The 16,323-nt window shown below is 41.9% G+C and overlaps 1 protein-coding gene across 1 annotated transcript; it reads right to left on the bottom strand.

The window, feature by feature from the left end:
- Nucleotides 1-1,734: 1,734 nt before the first annotated feature.
- Nucleotides 1,735-16,063, bottom strand: LOC137025146 (protein NLRC3-like). Its single transcript, XM_067393177.1, has 6 exons — nt 15,805-16,063; nt 13,507-15,319; nt 11,934-12,107; nt 9,211-9,384; nt 2,680-2,726; nt 1,735-2,267 (listed from the first exon to the last, which is right to left on the bottom strand). Exons 1-6 carry the CDS (start codon nt 16,061-16,063, stop codon nt 1,735-1,737), a joined length of 3,000 nt encoding a protein of 999 aa, XP_067249278.1.
- Nucleotides 16,064-16,323: the final 260 nt, after the last annotated feature.

Here is a 16,323-nt window from a genome sequence, read left to right as displayed (position 1 = left end):
TGCGATTGGGCGCGTGGAAGTAAGGTATCTGGGCTTCCACTTGGGGCATGGACAGGTGCGTCCCCAAATTGATAAGACGGCAGCGATTGCGACCTGTCCGCGCCCCAAGACCAAAAAGGAGGTTAGACAGTTCCTCGGGCTGGCGGGATATTATAGGAGGTTTGTTCCTAATTATTCGGCCCTCACCAGCTCGTTGACTGATCTAACCAAAAAGGATGCGCCAGATACGGTCCAGTGGACGGAGCTGTGCCAGCAGGCCTTCACCCAGGTGAAGGCTGCTCTATGTGGCGGGCCATTGCTTCACTCTCCTGATTTTTCTCTCCCTTTTCTGTTGCAGACTGACGCGTCGGACAGGGGGCTGGGTGCTGTCCTGTCCCAGGAGATAGAGGGTGAGGAACGGCCGGTGCTGTACATTAGCCGTAAGCTCTCAAAGAGAGAAGCTAAGTACAGCACCGTTGAGAAAGAGTGTTTGGCTATTAGATGGGCCGTCCTCACCCTCCGCTATTATCTCCTGGGGCGGGAATTCACTCTCTGTTCGGACCACGCTCCCCTGCAGTGGCTCCACCGCATGAAGGATACCAATGCGCGGATCACTCGTTGGTATCTGGCATTACAGCCTTTTAAGTTCAAGGTGGTCCACAGGCCGGGTGTTCAGATGGCTGTGGCCGATTTCCTCTCCAGAAATGGGGGGGGGGCTGCAGGCCGGACGGCTCCCCGGCCTGAGTCGGGCGGTGGGGGTATGTGGCGAGGGGGGCGTGGTTCAGCGAGGTCTGCGGCGGGAGAGAGCATCGGGAGATCTTTGGTGAGTGAGCGAGTTAAATGTAAATCACGAACACCTGTTTCTCATTTCAGTAATTGGCGCGGAGACAGGTTAAAACGCCGCGAGAAGCAGGAGTCGGGGAGAGAGAGGGGAACTGCTGACTGAGCAGCTGGTGCACGACTAACTGGAGTGAAGCCCATTGTGGATTGTACAGCCGTGACCAGGAGTGAAGCCCTTTGTGGATTGTAGATGCCGTGACTGGAGTGAAGCCCTTTGTGGATTATTTTATTTGCTGTTGTGCCTTGCACAGTTTTTGTTGGACGTTTCTAATTCTTGTAATAAAGCTCAGTCAGCAGTTGAACGCCGACCCTGTCCCCTTCCTTCCTACACATAAGAACGTTAGTTGTATTACACTGGTATCATCCAGACATGTTTGTAGTGAGTATCATTGTGGTCCATCTTCTTCTGTCTCATATTTCCTCTCTCTTCTCTGTTAGTATCATTGACTGTATTTCTGGGTTTCTCTTGCTCTTGTTTCCGTCACTCATCCTTAAACCTTCTCTGACATTTCTTTTTATTTAGTGGGATATATATTGCATAAACTTACTCTACTCAACCATACGACTCTAGTTCTCGACCAGAAGTTCAGTTCAATTCCTTTGGTCTGGTTTTCAGTTGCTGTGTTTTAATTCCTTGTTCCTGTGTTTCCATTGCTGTCTTGTTAATTCCCATTGCAACCCCTGTTTGTAACATCACAACTCATCACCTGTCCTTCATTTAGTCTCTTGTTATCTAGTGTATTTAAACCCTCAGTCATCTTATGTACATTGTCTTGTGTTAAAGTTTCCTGCTGGTGTTTATTAAATATAAGTGTTCTTATCTTGGATCATCTAGTCAAGTCAGTGTGTGACAGTCACTGATTTATCATGAGCTCAAAGTATTATGGGTAGAATCTCTCTACAGTCTATTCTGATTCAACAGCACAGTTTCACTGATGATTCTTTATAAAGCCTAAACCCAGGATAGAGCGGTTGAGTGAATGTGGTCTGGACTGTGTGGATGAGGCTTATTGTGTTTCTCTTGATGCTGTAGAAGGACAGAGTTCCTGCACTGTGATCCACATACACTCCTATTCTACTGCTGATCGACTCTTCAGGGAGTTTAGTCTCTATATTATTGTGAATGAATGAGTAACTGGAGGGAGAGCAGAACAAACTCCAAGACTGATCATTATGTCCAAACCAACACTCTTTACCCCGTCCCTTCCTCCTGATGCTCTTATATGACACTGATATAAACACACCATATTTACCACTCCACTCAACCTCCCAGTAACAGCGTTGATCACACACACTCTCTCTACACAACACCTGCCACCAATGATCAAATCTGTCTGGATGATCAGGATACTGCTGGACTGTGTCAGTGTAAATAATCCCTCTGTTTCTCTCAGACAGACGGAGGCGTTCATTCACTGTGTTCAGATCCAGATTGAGCTGATGGGAATCTAATGGAGATAAAACACATCACAATCAGGAATTATGAATCTTTTAACTTTTGAAAATGATTTTACAGAAATTTTCTAACTTAAGTCTTTAGTTCAGATCTGACCAGATTATTTACTATTACAGAATCAAATCTTAACTTGAATTAGGATTCTTATCCTATCTCACAAAATCTCATATATATATATATATATATATATATATGAAGAATATTAAAACAAAGATAAAATTATATTAGGTTTAGGTATAGTGTAGGGACGGGCCATATCAAAGATTCTTATTTAGGATTTTTTTAGATGTTGTCTTTGTGAGGTCTGACTAAAGGACCAATGTCGTAAATTCCTCATCTTAGTATCTTTGTGGGCCCCACAAAGTAGTATAAACAAAAGTGAGTGTGTGTGTATGTGTGCATACATTTGCGTACTCCTGCTGTAATCCTGATCTCTCCTCCATGATCCACACTACAAAACACACACAGTGACACAGTTAATCAGTAAACACACTTTACAAGAGGCTCTCCAGATACAGTATAGGGCTGAATGGGAAAAAAGTTATCAATGGGTCTGTCCTGTAACTAATGATGAATATAAGGTGAATTGTGTGATGCCCACTAAAGTGTTATCACATTTGTGGTAGTTTCTGTAATTTTATAATTAATGTTTTGAATGTTTGTTTAGGGGTAATGAACCTGTTTCCACCTTCCTTTCATTAAAATATTTTATATAGCGGTCAGGAGTAATTATGGAGTTCTCCAGCAGAGTGTAGTGTGGTGCTTATTGTGCTCCATGGGGCTTTATGTCAGTTTTGTCCGCTTTGCGGTTTTCCTCTTTCTGCTGAGCGAGATGAAAAACGGACGCAGAGTTTGCCCTGTCTCATTTATTTCTCCTGTTTCCAGGTTGGTGGAATAGTAAATTAAGCTAAGTACCTGAAGTGTAATATGTTGACATGTCGCTGAATGTTTTAATGTCCGCTAGTAAGGCTGTTTTATGAATATGTGGACATATATGTACATATAGCAGTAGCCGCATTTTCGCGCCTGTTAACGTCACCTGTTGACCTTTTTAACATTTTACCTGTTGATACCATACGCTATGTTTTATTTTTAGCTGGAGACAACTTACAGGGTAACAGTGGTTATTGTCATTGTGATTTATTTAATCACACAAAACTTATAACTCAGTATTTGCTGAAAGGTGATAAAAAAGACAAATTGTATTTTATTTTGAAGTTGTGTTTATTTCATAGTGAACATTGAGTGTGTCACGGGCACACAAGAACAAGATGTAGAGATCCAGTTGCAGCATAAGCATTTATTGGGGAATCCAGAAACGTAAATCCAAAAGCAGGCAAGGGGTCAAAATCCAGATAATCCAGTCCACAAAACAACAAACCAGAGATACAAAACGGTGCACGTAACAAATACAACAAACCACCACCAAGGACAGAAACAACTGAGTAGAAATAGACAGACACTAATGATGAAACACAAAACAGCTGGGTGCAATGACAATGAGATAATGAGTCCAGGAGTGAGTATGGGAATTGTAGTCCAAGGGGTGAAAACAAGAGTCCAGGATGGAGTGCCCTCTAGTGGCTGACTAGGGCACTCTCACTAGTGATCATGACATTACCCCTCCTCAAAGGAGCGGCTACCAGACGCTCCACCAGACAACAAAAACGAAAAACACAAAAACTCAGGAGGGAGGTGGACAGGAGGAGGATCAGGGGGAGGGATGGTGGGCCAGGACCAGAGCCCCCAACCGAAGGCCAGGGGGGAGCCGGTGGAACAGACCACGGGGGCTCTAAGAGGGTCGGGGTCCTGGCTGAATGCCAGGGCGGCACTAGAGGAACTGACCAGGCGGGTTCCCTGGGGTCTGGTGTCCTGGCTGGTTGCCAGGGCGGCACTGGAGGAACTGACGGGTTCCAGCGGTTCCAACGGCCGGAGCAGTGGCAGCAGGGCAGGAAGCCTGGACGACGGCGGCAGGACAGAAGGCTTGGTTGACGGTGGCAGGGCAGACGACCTGGGCGGCGGCGGCAGGACGGGCGGCCTGGGCGGCGGCGGCGACGGCAGGGCTGGCGGCAGGGTTGGCGGCCTGGGCGGCGGCAGTGGCAGGGCTGGCCAAGGGTGCTCCATGGTCGTATCAGGGAGAGCGAGAAGCTCGGTGATGGCAGCGGGCTCGGGCTGCTCTGGGACGACAGCGGGCTCAGGCTGCTCGGGCTGCTCCGGGACGGCAGCGGGCTCGGGCTGCTCCGGGACGGCAGCGGGCTCGGGCTGCTCCGGGACGGCAGCGGGCTCGGGCTGCTCCGGGACGGCAGCGGGCTCGGGCTGCTCCGGGACGGCAGCGGGCTCGGGCTGCTCCGGTGGCGCCGGCAGGGCAAGGCGCGGCGATTGGAGAACCCACGAACAACCTCTAGAGTGGTCTCCAGGCCTTGTAGGATGGAGGAAGCCCTTTTCCTCCTTCTCCTCCGCTTATGAGGGTGAGGCGGTGGCTCACCCAAAATGGACTCACTGGCTGGAGCGGACTTACTGACTGGAGCGGGCTCTGGAACGGGCTCGCTGGCTGGAGCGGGCTCTGGGGCGGGCTCCCTGGCTGGAGCGGGCTCTGGGGCGGACTCACTGGCTGGAGCGGGCTCTGGGGCGGACTCACTGGCTGGAGCGGGCTCTGGGGCGGACTCACTGGCTGGAGCGGGCTCTGGGGCGGACTCACTGGCTGGAGTGGGCTCTGGGGCGGACTCACTGGCTGGAGCGGACTCTGGGGCGGACTCACTGGCTAGAGTGGAATCACTAACTGAAGCGGGCTCTGGAGTGGCTGGAGCGGGCTCTGGAGTGGACTCACTGGCTGGAGCGGGCTCTGGAGCGGGCTCTGGAGTGGCTGGAGCAGGCTCTGGAGTGGACTCACTGGCTGGAGCGGGCTCTGGGGCGGACTCACTGGCTAGAGTGGAATCACTAACTGAAGCGGGCTCTGGAGTGGCTGGAGCGGGCTCTGGAGTGGACTCACTGGCTGGAGCGGGCTCTGGAGCGGGCTCTGGAGTGGCTGGAGCAGGCTCTGGAGTGGACTCACTGGCTGGAGCGGGCTCTGGAGTGGACTCACTGGCTGGAGCGGACTCTGGAGTGGACTCACTAACTGAAGCGGGCTCTGGAGCGGACTCACTGACTAGAGTGGACTCACTAACTGAAGCGGGCTCTGGAGCGGACTCACTGACAGGAGTGGACTCACTGGCTGGAGCGGGCTCTGGAGTGGACTCACTGGCTGGAGCGGGCTCTGGAGTGGACTCACTGGCTGGAGCGGGCTCTGGAGTGGACTCACTGGCTGGAGCTGACTCACGGGCTGGAGCGGCCTCCAGGCCTTGAAGGATGGAAGAGGCCTTCTTCCTTCTCCTCCTCCTCCCTTTACCGGAGTGAAGCTGAGGCTCAGTGCCCACCTCCTCTGAAGACTCTGGAGTGGACTTACAGGCAGGAACGGGCTCTGGCTGAGCGTGGGTTGCCCAACGGCTTCTGTGGGAGAGATAATGGACAAAGCGCCAAAAATCCAGGATCTGGAGCCCCTCCAACTCCCACTGAGGCAGAGGGTCGTCGAGGCATCCATTAAACACCCCTTTAAGCGCTTCATCATTGTACCGCAGCCCTCTTGAAAATGTCCAGAAAAACTGGGCAAAACACCCTACCTCTCTCCCCTCCTGTCGCAGAGCCACCACTGCCCAAACTAGAGCCATCCGCTCTCCAATGGAGGCTGGGGGACTAATCCGAATACTCATGCTGCTGGATCTAGTATTTACGGTGGTTTGTTCTGTCACGGGCACACAAGAACAAGATGTAGAGATCCAGTTGCAGCATAAGCATTTATTGGGGAATCCAGAAACGTAAATCCAAAAGCAGGCAAGGGGTCAAAATCCAGATAATCCAGTCTACAAAACAACAAGCCAGAGATACAAAATGGTGCACGTAACAAATACAACAAACCACCACCAAGGACAGAAACAACTGAGTAGAAATAGACAGACACTAATGATGAAACACAAAACAGCTGGGTGCAATGACAATGAGATAATGAGTCCAGGAGTGAGTATGGGAATTGTAGTCCAAGGGGTGAAAACAAGAGTCCAGGATGGAGTGCCGTCTAGTGGCTGACTAGGGCACTCTCACTAGTGATCATGACAGAGTGTTTGTAACAGAGGAGGATTTAAATTGTGAATGTTTAATAAATCCTCTCGTTTCCTCTTTCTGCTGAGGGAGATGAAAAACGGACGCAGAGTTTGCCCTGTCTCATTTATTTCTCCTGTTTCCAGAGAGAGCATATAAGCTGTTGACGTGGTGCCAGCCGGTACCTGTAACAACTGCACAGTTTGCTGAAAAGCATTTTCAGTTGTTCATGGTAAACCAGCATGTGACAGAGTGACTTAGGCCCCATCCACACGGAGACACATTTCTGTGAATACGCACAAATTTTGTATCGGATAAGCATCGGAGAGGCACACAATCCATGTTGCTTGAGGTCCAGTGTAAAGTTTCCACAGTCAGTGATGGTTTGGGGTGCCATGTCATCTGCTGGTGTTGGTCCACTGTGTTTTCTGAGGTCCAAGGTCAACGCAGCCGTATACCAGGAAGTTTTAGAGCACTTCATGCTTCCTGCTGCTGACCAACTTTATGGAGATGCAGATTTCATTTTCCAACAGGACTTGGCACCTGCACAAAGTGCCAAAGCTACCAGTACCTGGTTTAAGGACCATGGTATCCTTGTTCTTAATTGGCCAGCAAACTCACCTGACTTTAACGCCATGGAAAATCTATGGGGTATTGTGAAGAAGAAGATGCGATATGCCAGACCCAACAATGCAGAAGAGCTGAAGGCCACTATCAGAGCAACCTAGGCTCTCATAACACCTGAGCAGTGCCACAGATTGATCGACTCCATGCCACGCCGCATTGCTGCAGTGATTCAGGCAAAAGGAGCCCCAACTAAGTATTGAGTGCTGTACATGCTCATACTTTTCATGTTCATACTTTTCAGTTGGCCAAGATTTCTAAAAATCCTTTCTTTGTATTGGTCTTAAGTATAATTCTAATTTTCTGAGATGCTGAATTTGGGATTTTCCTTAGTTGTCACTAAGTAATTGTCACAGTAATCATCAAAATTAAAAGAAATAAACATTTGAAATATATGAGCTAAATAAAAATTATATATAGCTCCACTGTGGTTAACACATTTTCAAAAAAAAAAAAATTCTCTCAAAACATCCCCCCCTCTGGTTTTTTCACAAATCGCACCCTGCTTTCATGCATCCTCTGTTCTTGCGTTCTTGAGTATTGGAACTGAACTTCGATGGCTGATGATGACATAGAGCAAGAACACAAGGAGGCAAGATTGCTTAAGAACGCATATTGAGAAACAGCCTATAAACAGCCTACAAATGAATGGTCGATACATACATTTGTACTGCTTGTGGTTTTTATTGTAAAGCATTTCAGTTCATTTTATTTGCTTTATTTTTGAATTGGGAATAGGTTATGAGCCCTACACATTGCAACACGTAGACCTAAACTAATCCTGAAGACCTTGATTAGCTGGTTCAGGTGTGTTTAATTAGCATTAGAGCAAAACTGCTGGACAGTGGCCCTCCAGGAACTGAGTTTGACACCCCGTTCTAATTTGTTCTGTTCTGGTTTATGTTGACGTTCCTGCAATATCCCTAAACTAATAGGGACATAACACTCTGACCTTCAAGTAAAAAACAATGGCACCATATGTTTCAATATTGGAAAAAAAATGAAAATCAAATTGTTTCAATTGATCAGTTTTATTTATAATTTGCCAACCCTGATTCAATGATACCAGTCCATAGCCCTTTTTCTTCACCAGAGGAAATCCCAAATCACAATAAAAACCTCCCTGGCTGCAGACATTGGTTTCAAGAATCTTAAAACCATCCTCAACAGATCCGGCATCCCAACTAAACATTTCTCTTCCCATCCTTCTGCATAGGTGCAGCCATTACAGCAGCCCAGAGGGGCCTATCCGAACACCAAATTAAAATTATAGGTCAATGGTTGTCCCATGCCTTCAAAACAACATATGTTTGATCAGATCTAGACTACCAGTCAAAAGTTTGCAAATGGTAAGATTTTTTATGTTTTTAAAAGAAGTTTCTTCTGCTCATCAAGGCTGGTTCTATTTGAAAATATTTTAAAATGTAATTTATTCTTGTGTTGGCAAAGCTAAATTTTCAGCATTATTACTCAAGTCTTCAGTGTCACATGATCCTTCAAAAATCATTCTAATATGCTGATTTGCTGCTCAAGAAACATTTAATGTCAAACAATCGTGTGCTTTTTTTCATCTGAAATACAAAGCTTTTGTAACATTATACACTACCATTTAAAAGTTTGGGGTCAGTAAGAATTTTATTTTTAATTTTTTTTGAAAATAAATTAAAGAAATTAATACTTTTATTCAGGAAGGTTGCATTAAAATCGATCAAAAGTGACAGTAAAGACATTTATAATGTTACAAAAGATTATATTTCAAATAAATGCATTTCTATTCATCAAAGAATCCTGAAAAAAAACATTGTACACAAATATTTTGTACAATTGTACAGCAAATCTTGAGCAGCAAATCAGCATATTAGAATGATTTCTGCAGGATCATATGACACTGAAGACTGGAGTAATTATGCTGAAAATTCAGCTTTGCCAACAATAGAATAAATTACATTTTAAAATATTTTTAAATTGTAATAAAATTTAACAGTATCACTGTTTTTACTGTATTTTTAATTAAATAAAGAAGTCTTACCGTTTCCAAACTTTTGACTGGTAGTGTACATCAAACTAGTCAAACACTAGCATCTTTCTGTATAAAAATAAGTGTAACTGGTTTGTAATAAGTGAAGACTGTAATGCTGTTTGTGGAGTTGTTTGATCAAAACTCTTTCTGCTTTACATACTTGAGTTGAAGCAGTCTGTAGTTTAGATTGTTGAGTTTATCAGTGAGCAGCTTGACTCCTGAATCTCCTGGGTGATTGTAGCTCAGATCCAGCTCTTTCAGGTGTGAAGGGTTTGAACTCAGAGCTGAAGACACATAACCACAGCCAACCTTTGTCACCATACAGCCAGACAATCTACAAAGACAGAGCAACAGTCCAAATTATATTGGTTTGGCAATCAGACATGACAAATCACATTGATATGTGGAGGTTGTATTTGTGAATGTAAAATTATAATAAAAATTCTATTTTTGATAACGCAAAAGTCTTGTGAACAACTATTCAGTTTGTGTATTATGACCTTATTGCAAGAACAATTTTTTTCCACAAAACATCACACATAATCTTAAAAATGCAAACATGTCAGGGCATGTTCATCATCTAACTGCATGAACCTAACATATGAATGGCAAATGGCAAAAGTGTCATTACACTGTATTAAACATGAACTAGGCTACCATAATATGTGAGCAACATGTATGTACATTAGGGGTGTAACGGTACATGTAATAGTCCCGAACCGACATGGTACAGACGTCACAGTTAGGTTCATGCAGTTAGATGACGAATACAGTCAGTCACAGGCAGTCCACACTCCAATCCTGAAGGGGGCGTGCGCAATAATGTTTTTTAGCCTAACCACTTTTTACCAGCATTAACCACCAATAATCGCAATAAGCTCTGTGTTTTGTTACTTTCAAATTATGTCTATTTTATTATGAAATTCAAACAATAAATGACGTTTTGACACTTTTTGATGTGGCGTGACAGATTACTGTACAGGTGCCTCAGTTCAAATGGCAGTGCAGAGTGCGAGTGAAAGTGATCATCCCTTCCTCTTCACTACTACAGAATGAACATGAATGAACATGAAGGTATGTTGAAAGATACAGCAGAACTTACTAAAAAATATCATATCACGTGTAATCGCTCAGTGTTTCAACCGTGGAAAGATGTCAGTAAAACAGTTTGTAAACAATATGTCACGTAATATTACATTAACCTCAGTAAAGCAATTCAGTGTCAACAGTTTGTTAGTTCACTAGAGAAATGAACTGTTTCGCTAAATATATGCCGTATATTAGTCGATGTGTTAATAATATTTTACTTAACTTGTTAATGTAAGGACTAAATAAATTCATCATGAAAACAAGTTATGACTTGCTGGGCAGCAATAACCAGATAGACTCCAGACTTAGAATATGCTTTATTCACGGCCGGAGGACTTCGTATCAATCAAAGAGAATCCCACCAGCAAGAAGAATACATTCGTTTATATAGGATAGGGGCATGGTAAAGCATTCTACAATATGATTGGTTCTTCATATGTCAAACCCTTATGTTACTAGGTAAAGCAAGATCTGCCCATTATTAGTTCGTTGGTTACTCAATATCATGGCGCTATTATATTTAGATAGTTGTCTAGCTGTCCCTAAGTGTCATTTCCCCTTTTCTTATATTTGGACATGATTCAGACACGCACTGATTTAGGCCCATGCAAGGTTTGAGGACATTTAGGTTTTAAAAGCATATAAATGTTATTCCTGCAAGGAGAAACAAATGGTAGTTATGATTAATCAAAAAATTCCATCACACACCGAACTTTAATGCATTTAAAACAGTTCATGTGAGTACAGGGGTTCTACCTTAATATTATTTTTTTTTGAAAATGAAGTTTTCTTATTGGTTTTCTTTATACATAGCAAAACAAACCAGTACAAAATTAAATAAGTCAATACACTGTATACAAAATACAAAATCTAACAAACAAAAATAATTCTAATAAATAATAATAATAATAATTATAGAAATGACATTTAAATGCACAACAGGATAAGCAAATCACTTCAAAGGATGACTAATACTGGATCCAAGCTTGAATTGACAGTTTGAATAAATTTCTCCCACATGTCAACATCCATGTGATTTCCATTCATTTTAGCTAATATGTTTTCATATGATACATTCTCTATCATAGATTCAATCTACCTTAATATTATAATGTGACGAGAATACTTTTTGTGCGCCAAAAAATAAATAAATAAAAAAAATAATGACTTTTCAACAATATTTAGTGATGGAAAATTTCAAAACACTGCTTCGAAGCTTTTGTTTCAAAATAAGTTGTTCGGAGTGCCAAAGTCACAAGTTCAGCAGTTTGATACACGATCCGAATCACTGATTCAAAACAAAAGATTCGTAAAGCATATCGAACCAGTGTTTTGAAATCGGCCATCAACAAATATTGTTGAAAACTCTTATTTTGTGTTTTTGGTGCACAAAAAGTTTTCTTGTCGCTTTATAATATTAAGGTAGAACCACTGTACACACATTAACTGTTTTAACCCTCAGGGGTCTGAGGATTTTTGGGATAGGGATAGTAAGGATGGTGGAGGGATGCTGTAAAACTGTCTTGGTACAGAGGTAAGCACTGAATAAAAACTCAGGCATTTTGAGCTGTGAGTGGATTCTGACTGCATTGCTTAATGCTGCAAAAGCATGCTGGAAATAAAAAACCTTTGACAGTTTTCAAAAAGAGTGCAAACACAAATCCACCCTGGAGTGTTTTCTAAATATGTTTTGCCAAATCAGATGGGGTCCCCTGCTTCCCTAAGCTGCCACTTCACTTATTGGCTAGGTCCATCTCTTATTATAGCATAATTAATTATTTTAAAACCATTCACCTCAGTATCTCCAGTGGACAGTTTGGACTCTTCAGTCCATCAGAAAGAAGCTTCACTCCAGAATCATGCAGGTCATTGTTACTCAGGTCCAGCTCTCTCAAGACAGAGTTTGAGGATTGTAAAACTAAAGACAAACTTTCACAGGACTGAGCAGTGAGATTACAGCATTGTAGCCTGTAAAGAACAAAACAAACAGCAACAGTAATGCTTTATTTGGTAGCATTTATAATCTATAGCTTGAAAAAAACTGAAAAAAACTTTGACTGTAGTGATGTAAGCAAAGCTAAAGCAATTTTCTCTTTATAAAACATCAAACTAGTATTTAGATTTGCAAGAAAAAGTATGTGAACCACATGCAGAAATTGAGATCATACAAAATGCATGTTATTTATTTAGTGCTGTCCTGAGTAAGATATTTTACATAAAATATGTTTACATGTAGTCCACAAGTCCAAAGAATAGCTGAATTTATTAAAAGACCCCATTCAAAAGTTTGCAAACCATTTATTCTCAATAATGTGTGTGGTTACCTGCAAGATCTACAACAGTTTTTTGTAAAGTTTTTTTTTTTTTGAAAACTTTTGAACAGGAAGAAAATGTCCACATTTTTTCTTATTTAGTTTAAATATATATTTTTTTTTCATTTAATACTGCCCTTCAGAAGCAACAGAAGATGATTGCATGTTTCCCAGAAGACAAATAAGTACAATTTACATTGATTTTCAAATTCAAAAGTTTTCACCTCCCGGCTCTTAATGCATTGTGTATCCTTCTGGAGCATCAATGAAGGTTTGAACCTTTTTTAATAGTTGTGTTTGAGTCCCTCAATTGTCCTCAGTGTGAAAAGACGGATCTCAAAATCATTCAGTCACTGCTGGAAAGGGTTCAAATATGCAAAAAATGCTGGAAAACTGAAGAATCTGCAGGACCTGGAGGATTTTTCTGAAGAACATAGCTCAACAAGGGACTGATGAACATCCATCACAAAAAAAAAAAGAAAAAGTTGTAGATCATTCAGGTAACCACACACATAATTAAGAATCAATGGTTCACATACTTCCGAACTGGGCTATTTTAATAAATTCAGCTATTTTTTTGTCTTGTGGATTATATGTAAATATATTTTATGTAAAATATCTTACTCAGGACAGTACTAAATAAAAAAATAACATGCATTTTGTATGATTTCTCTTATTTTGTTAAGATTATTCACATTTTCACAGATTCTGCAAGTGGTTCACATACTTTTTCTGGCAACTGTATATCATCACATACATTACGTTTATTATTTTTTCTGAACAGTCTAGTCCAGGGGTATCAAATTTAGTTACTGGTGGGCCGCAGCCCTGCTCCAACAAAGAAACCTGTAGCTTTCAAATAAGCCTGAAGGACTTGATTAGCTGAATCAGATGCATTTAATTAGGATTGGAACTAAACTCTGCAGGGCTGTGGCACTACAGGAATGGAGTTTAACACCTGGGGTCTAGTACAACAAGCCACCCATGTAAAATGAAGGCCCAATTTAAAAAAAAAATTAACAGTGTAAATAAATGAATGTAAAGAAGATCCTCACAGTGCTCTTCTGGTATTTTTGATCACTGGCAGCAGTTTTATCAGTGCTTCATCAGATCTTCTGTATTTCTGCAGTTCAAACATCTCTTGAGTCTCTTCTGACATGAGGAGCACAAACACCAGACCAGACCACTGAGCAGAGGAGAGATTCTGTGCTGAAAGATTTCCTGAGATAATATTCTTCTGGATTTCCTTCACAAAGTCATCTTTCAGTTCACTCAGACAGTGGAAGAGATTGATGGTCCTCTCTACAGATTTCTCAATCTCTATTGTCTGTTTGATATAGTCAACTGTGTCTTTAACATTCTCCGTTTTCAGTTTCAGTTTTGGTAGTAGTTCTTTCAGGTCACTCTGATTGGACTCCAGTGAGAGACCCAGAAGGAATCGGAGGAAAAGGTCCAAGTGTCCGTTCTTGCTTTCTAAAGCCTTGTTGATTGCAGCCTTATGAAGTTTGAACAGTGGTTTTTTGGAGAGAATCCATGTAAATTTTTCTCTCCATGATTCAAGAAATGGGTTTGTTTTCTTGTCTTTGTAAATCAAAAACACATAAAGAGCAGCAAGGAATTCCTGTACGCTGAGATGTACGAAGCTGTACACATTTCTTGTTGAAACCTTTTCCTCCTGAAACAGTCGAGTGCATAAGCCAGAGTACACAGACCCTTCGCTGACATCTAGTCCACATTTCTCAAGATCTTCTTTGTAAAAAATCATGTTTCCTTTCTCCAGCTGTTGAAAGGCCAGTTTCCCAAGCTTCAGAATAATCTGATCAAAAGACCTGGCATTGGCTTTAGGTTCAGGGTCATCACAATATTTTTTTTCCATCTGTTGCTGCTGAGAAATTAAGAAGCTTGTGTACAACTCTGTGAGAGTTGTTGGTGTTTTGTCATTGCTTTCTCGAGCAAGTAGAGGCTGAAGAACAGTGAGAGTGATCCAGCAGAAGACAGGGATTTGGCACATGATGTACAGACTCCTGAATTTCCTGATGTGACGGATAATATTTTCAGAAACGTCAGGACTGTTTTTGATGAAGTATTGCTCTTTCTGTTCATTGTTGAATCCACGCACTTCAGTCACCTGATTAATGTAGTCACGGGGTATCAGACTGGCTGCTGCTGGTCTAGATGTGATCCAGATGAGAGCAGAGGGAACCAGATGTCTTTTGATAAGGTTTATTATTATCTTACTCGCTGTTGTTTTTTCATTTACACTTGTAAATATGTCATCTCCTTTAAAGCTCAAAGGAAAGCGACATTCATCCAGCCCATCAAAGATGAACATAACTTTACCGTCTCCTTCAGGAAGAGAGAGCAGTTCTTCAGGACTACTAAAGAAGTATTTGTTAAGCAGTCCCATGAGACTGTACTCTTCTTTAATCAAATTCAATCTACGGAATGGAAGTGGAAATATGAAGACTATATCCTGATTTTCTCTTCCCTCAGCCCAGTCAAAGATGAATTTATTGATAGAGAAGGTTTTTCCCACTCCTGCGATCCCCATTGTCAGCACTTTTCTGTTTCGTTGACCTGTGTCACACTGGACTTTAAACATGTCATTACACTTGATTGGCTTCTCCTTGGCAGTCAATCGGTTGTGATTTGATTCAATCTGCATCACTTCATGATCATTCACTCTTCCTCCAGTCTCATTCTCCACCACATATAAATCAGTGTAAATATCATTCAGGTATTTCTGATGACCTGTCTGTGAATTACCAACCAATATCTGCTCGTAGTCCTGTTTTAATTTGTTCTTCAGTCTGAGGCTGGTCTCTGTGTAATCATGGAGAGTAGCTTGACTGTTGTCGGCAGTTGAACCTTTAAAAAAGAGGGGAAAAGACAGCAAAGATTAAGCGATTGTGTTTCATAAATTCATGCTTCTACTATATTCAAATGAATCACACTCTTACTGCAACAATGTTTACATGCACATCTTACACTGATTATGCTAAGGTTGATAACATTTGGGGATGGAAATGCCTTGACTAATGCTTACTCGAATGCAATTGGTTTTAATTTTAAAATTTTTAAATAACTTTTTTTCTAATTTCTTCCAGAGAATTTATTGGATAGTTGTTTCTTTTGTTTCCATGTACAGGCAGTGATTGTTGTTTACCACATGTCTCTTTTGAATGAGCAGATGTCATTACATTGCCTTCAGCCTGACCTCTGTGTGTGTGAGAGAGAGGATCACTCACTGGGAAACATAAATCACACAAACACATCAGCAGAGAAAAGTTAAGTCAAACCATCACACTGGTAAACAGTCAATCACATTACAGTCACTGTGAATTAAACTTTACCTTGCTTGGGATTGTTTTCCAGCTGCTCAGCCAGATTATTCTGGTCCATCTTCCTCATGATCTCCACCATGATCTTCATGGCTTCTTCTGGTCCAAAACATGCTACCATCTTATCCACTGTGTCTAAGATATCTGCATTCTCCATGTCAGAATTTGATATACACTTATGGTCATTTTTTAAGTGCCACTGAAACTTCTTTAGTTCAGCTTTTTTCAGTTCGTTCAGTAATTTCTCAAGCAGATCTTTAATAGATGCCATCGCACTTCAAAGATTTGCAGCTGGAGGACAAAAAAAAAAGAAAAAGATCTGAAGTACTTTCACTCTTAACATGTGGACCTAAGGACTCAAATGTTATTGGATTATGAATTGAAACTGTGAAATGATCAGGACACTTAGGACACCTCATCCAAACTGTTAAATCTGTTAAAGGAGTACTATAGTGCTCTATTTTGCTTGGTATCTATTTGAAAAATGCCTTGAGATGAGTACCCTAGCAACCGCATATCAACACCCTAGCA

Source organism: Chanodichthys erythropterus, chromosome 8 (genome assembly GCF_024489055.1).
Source record: "Chanodichthys erythropterus isolate Z2021 chromosome 8, ASM2448905v1, whole genome shotgun sequence".
NCBI lineage: Eukaryota > Metazoa > Chordata > Actinopteri > Cypriniformes > Xenocyprididae > Chanodichthys > Chanodichthys erythropterus.
This window is presented reverse-complemented; position numbering and strand designations above follow the sequence as displayed.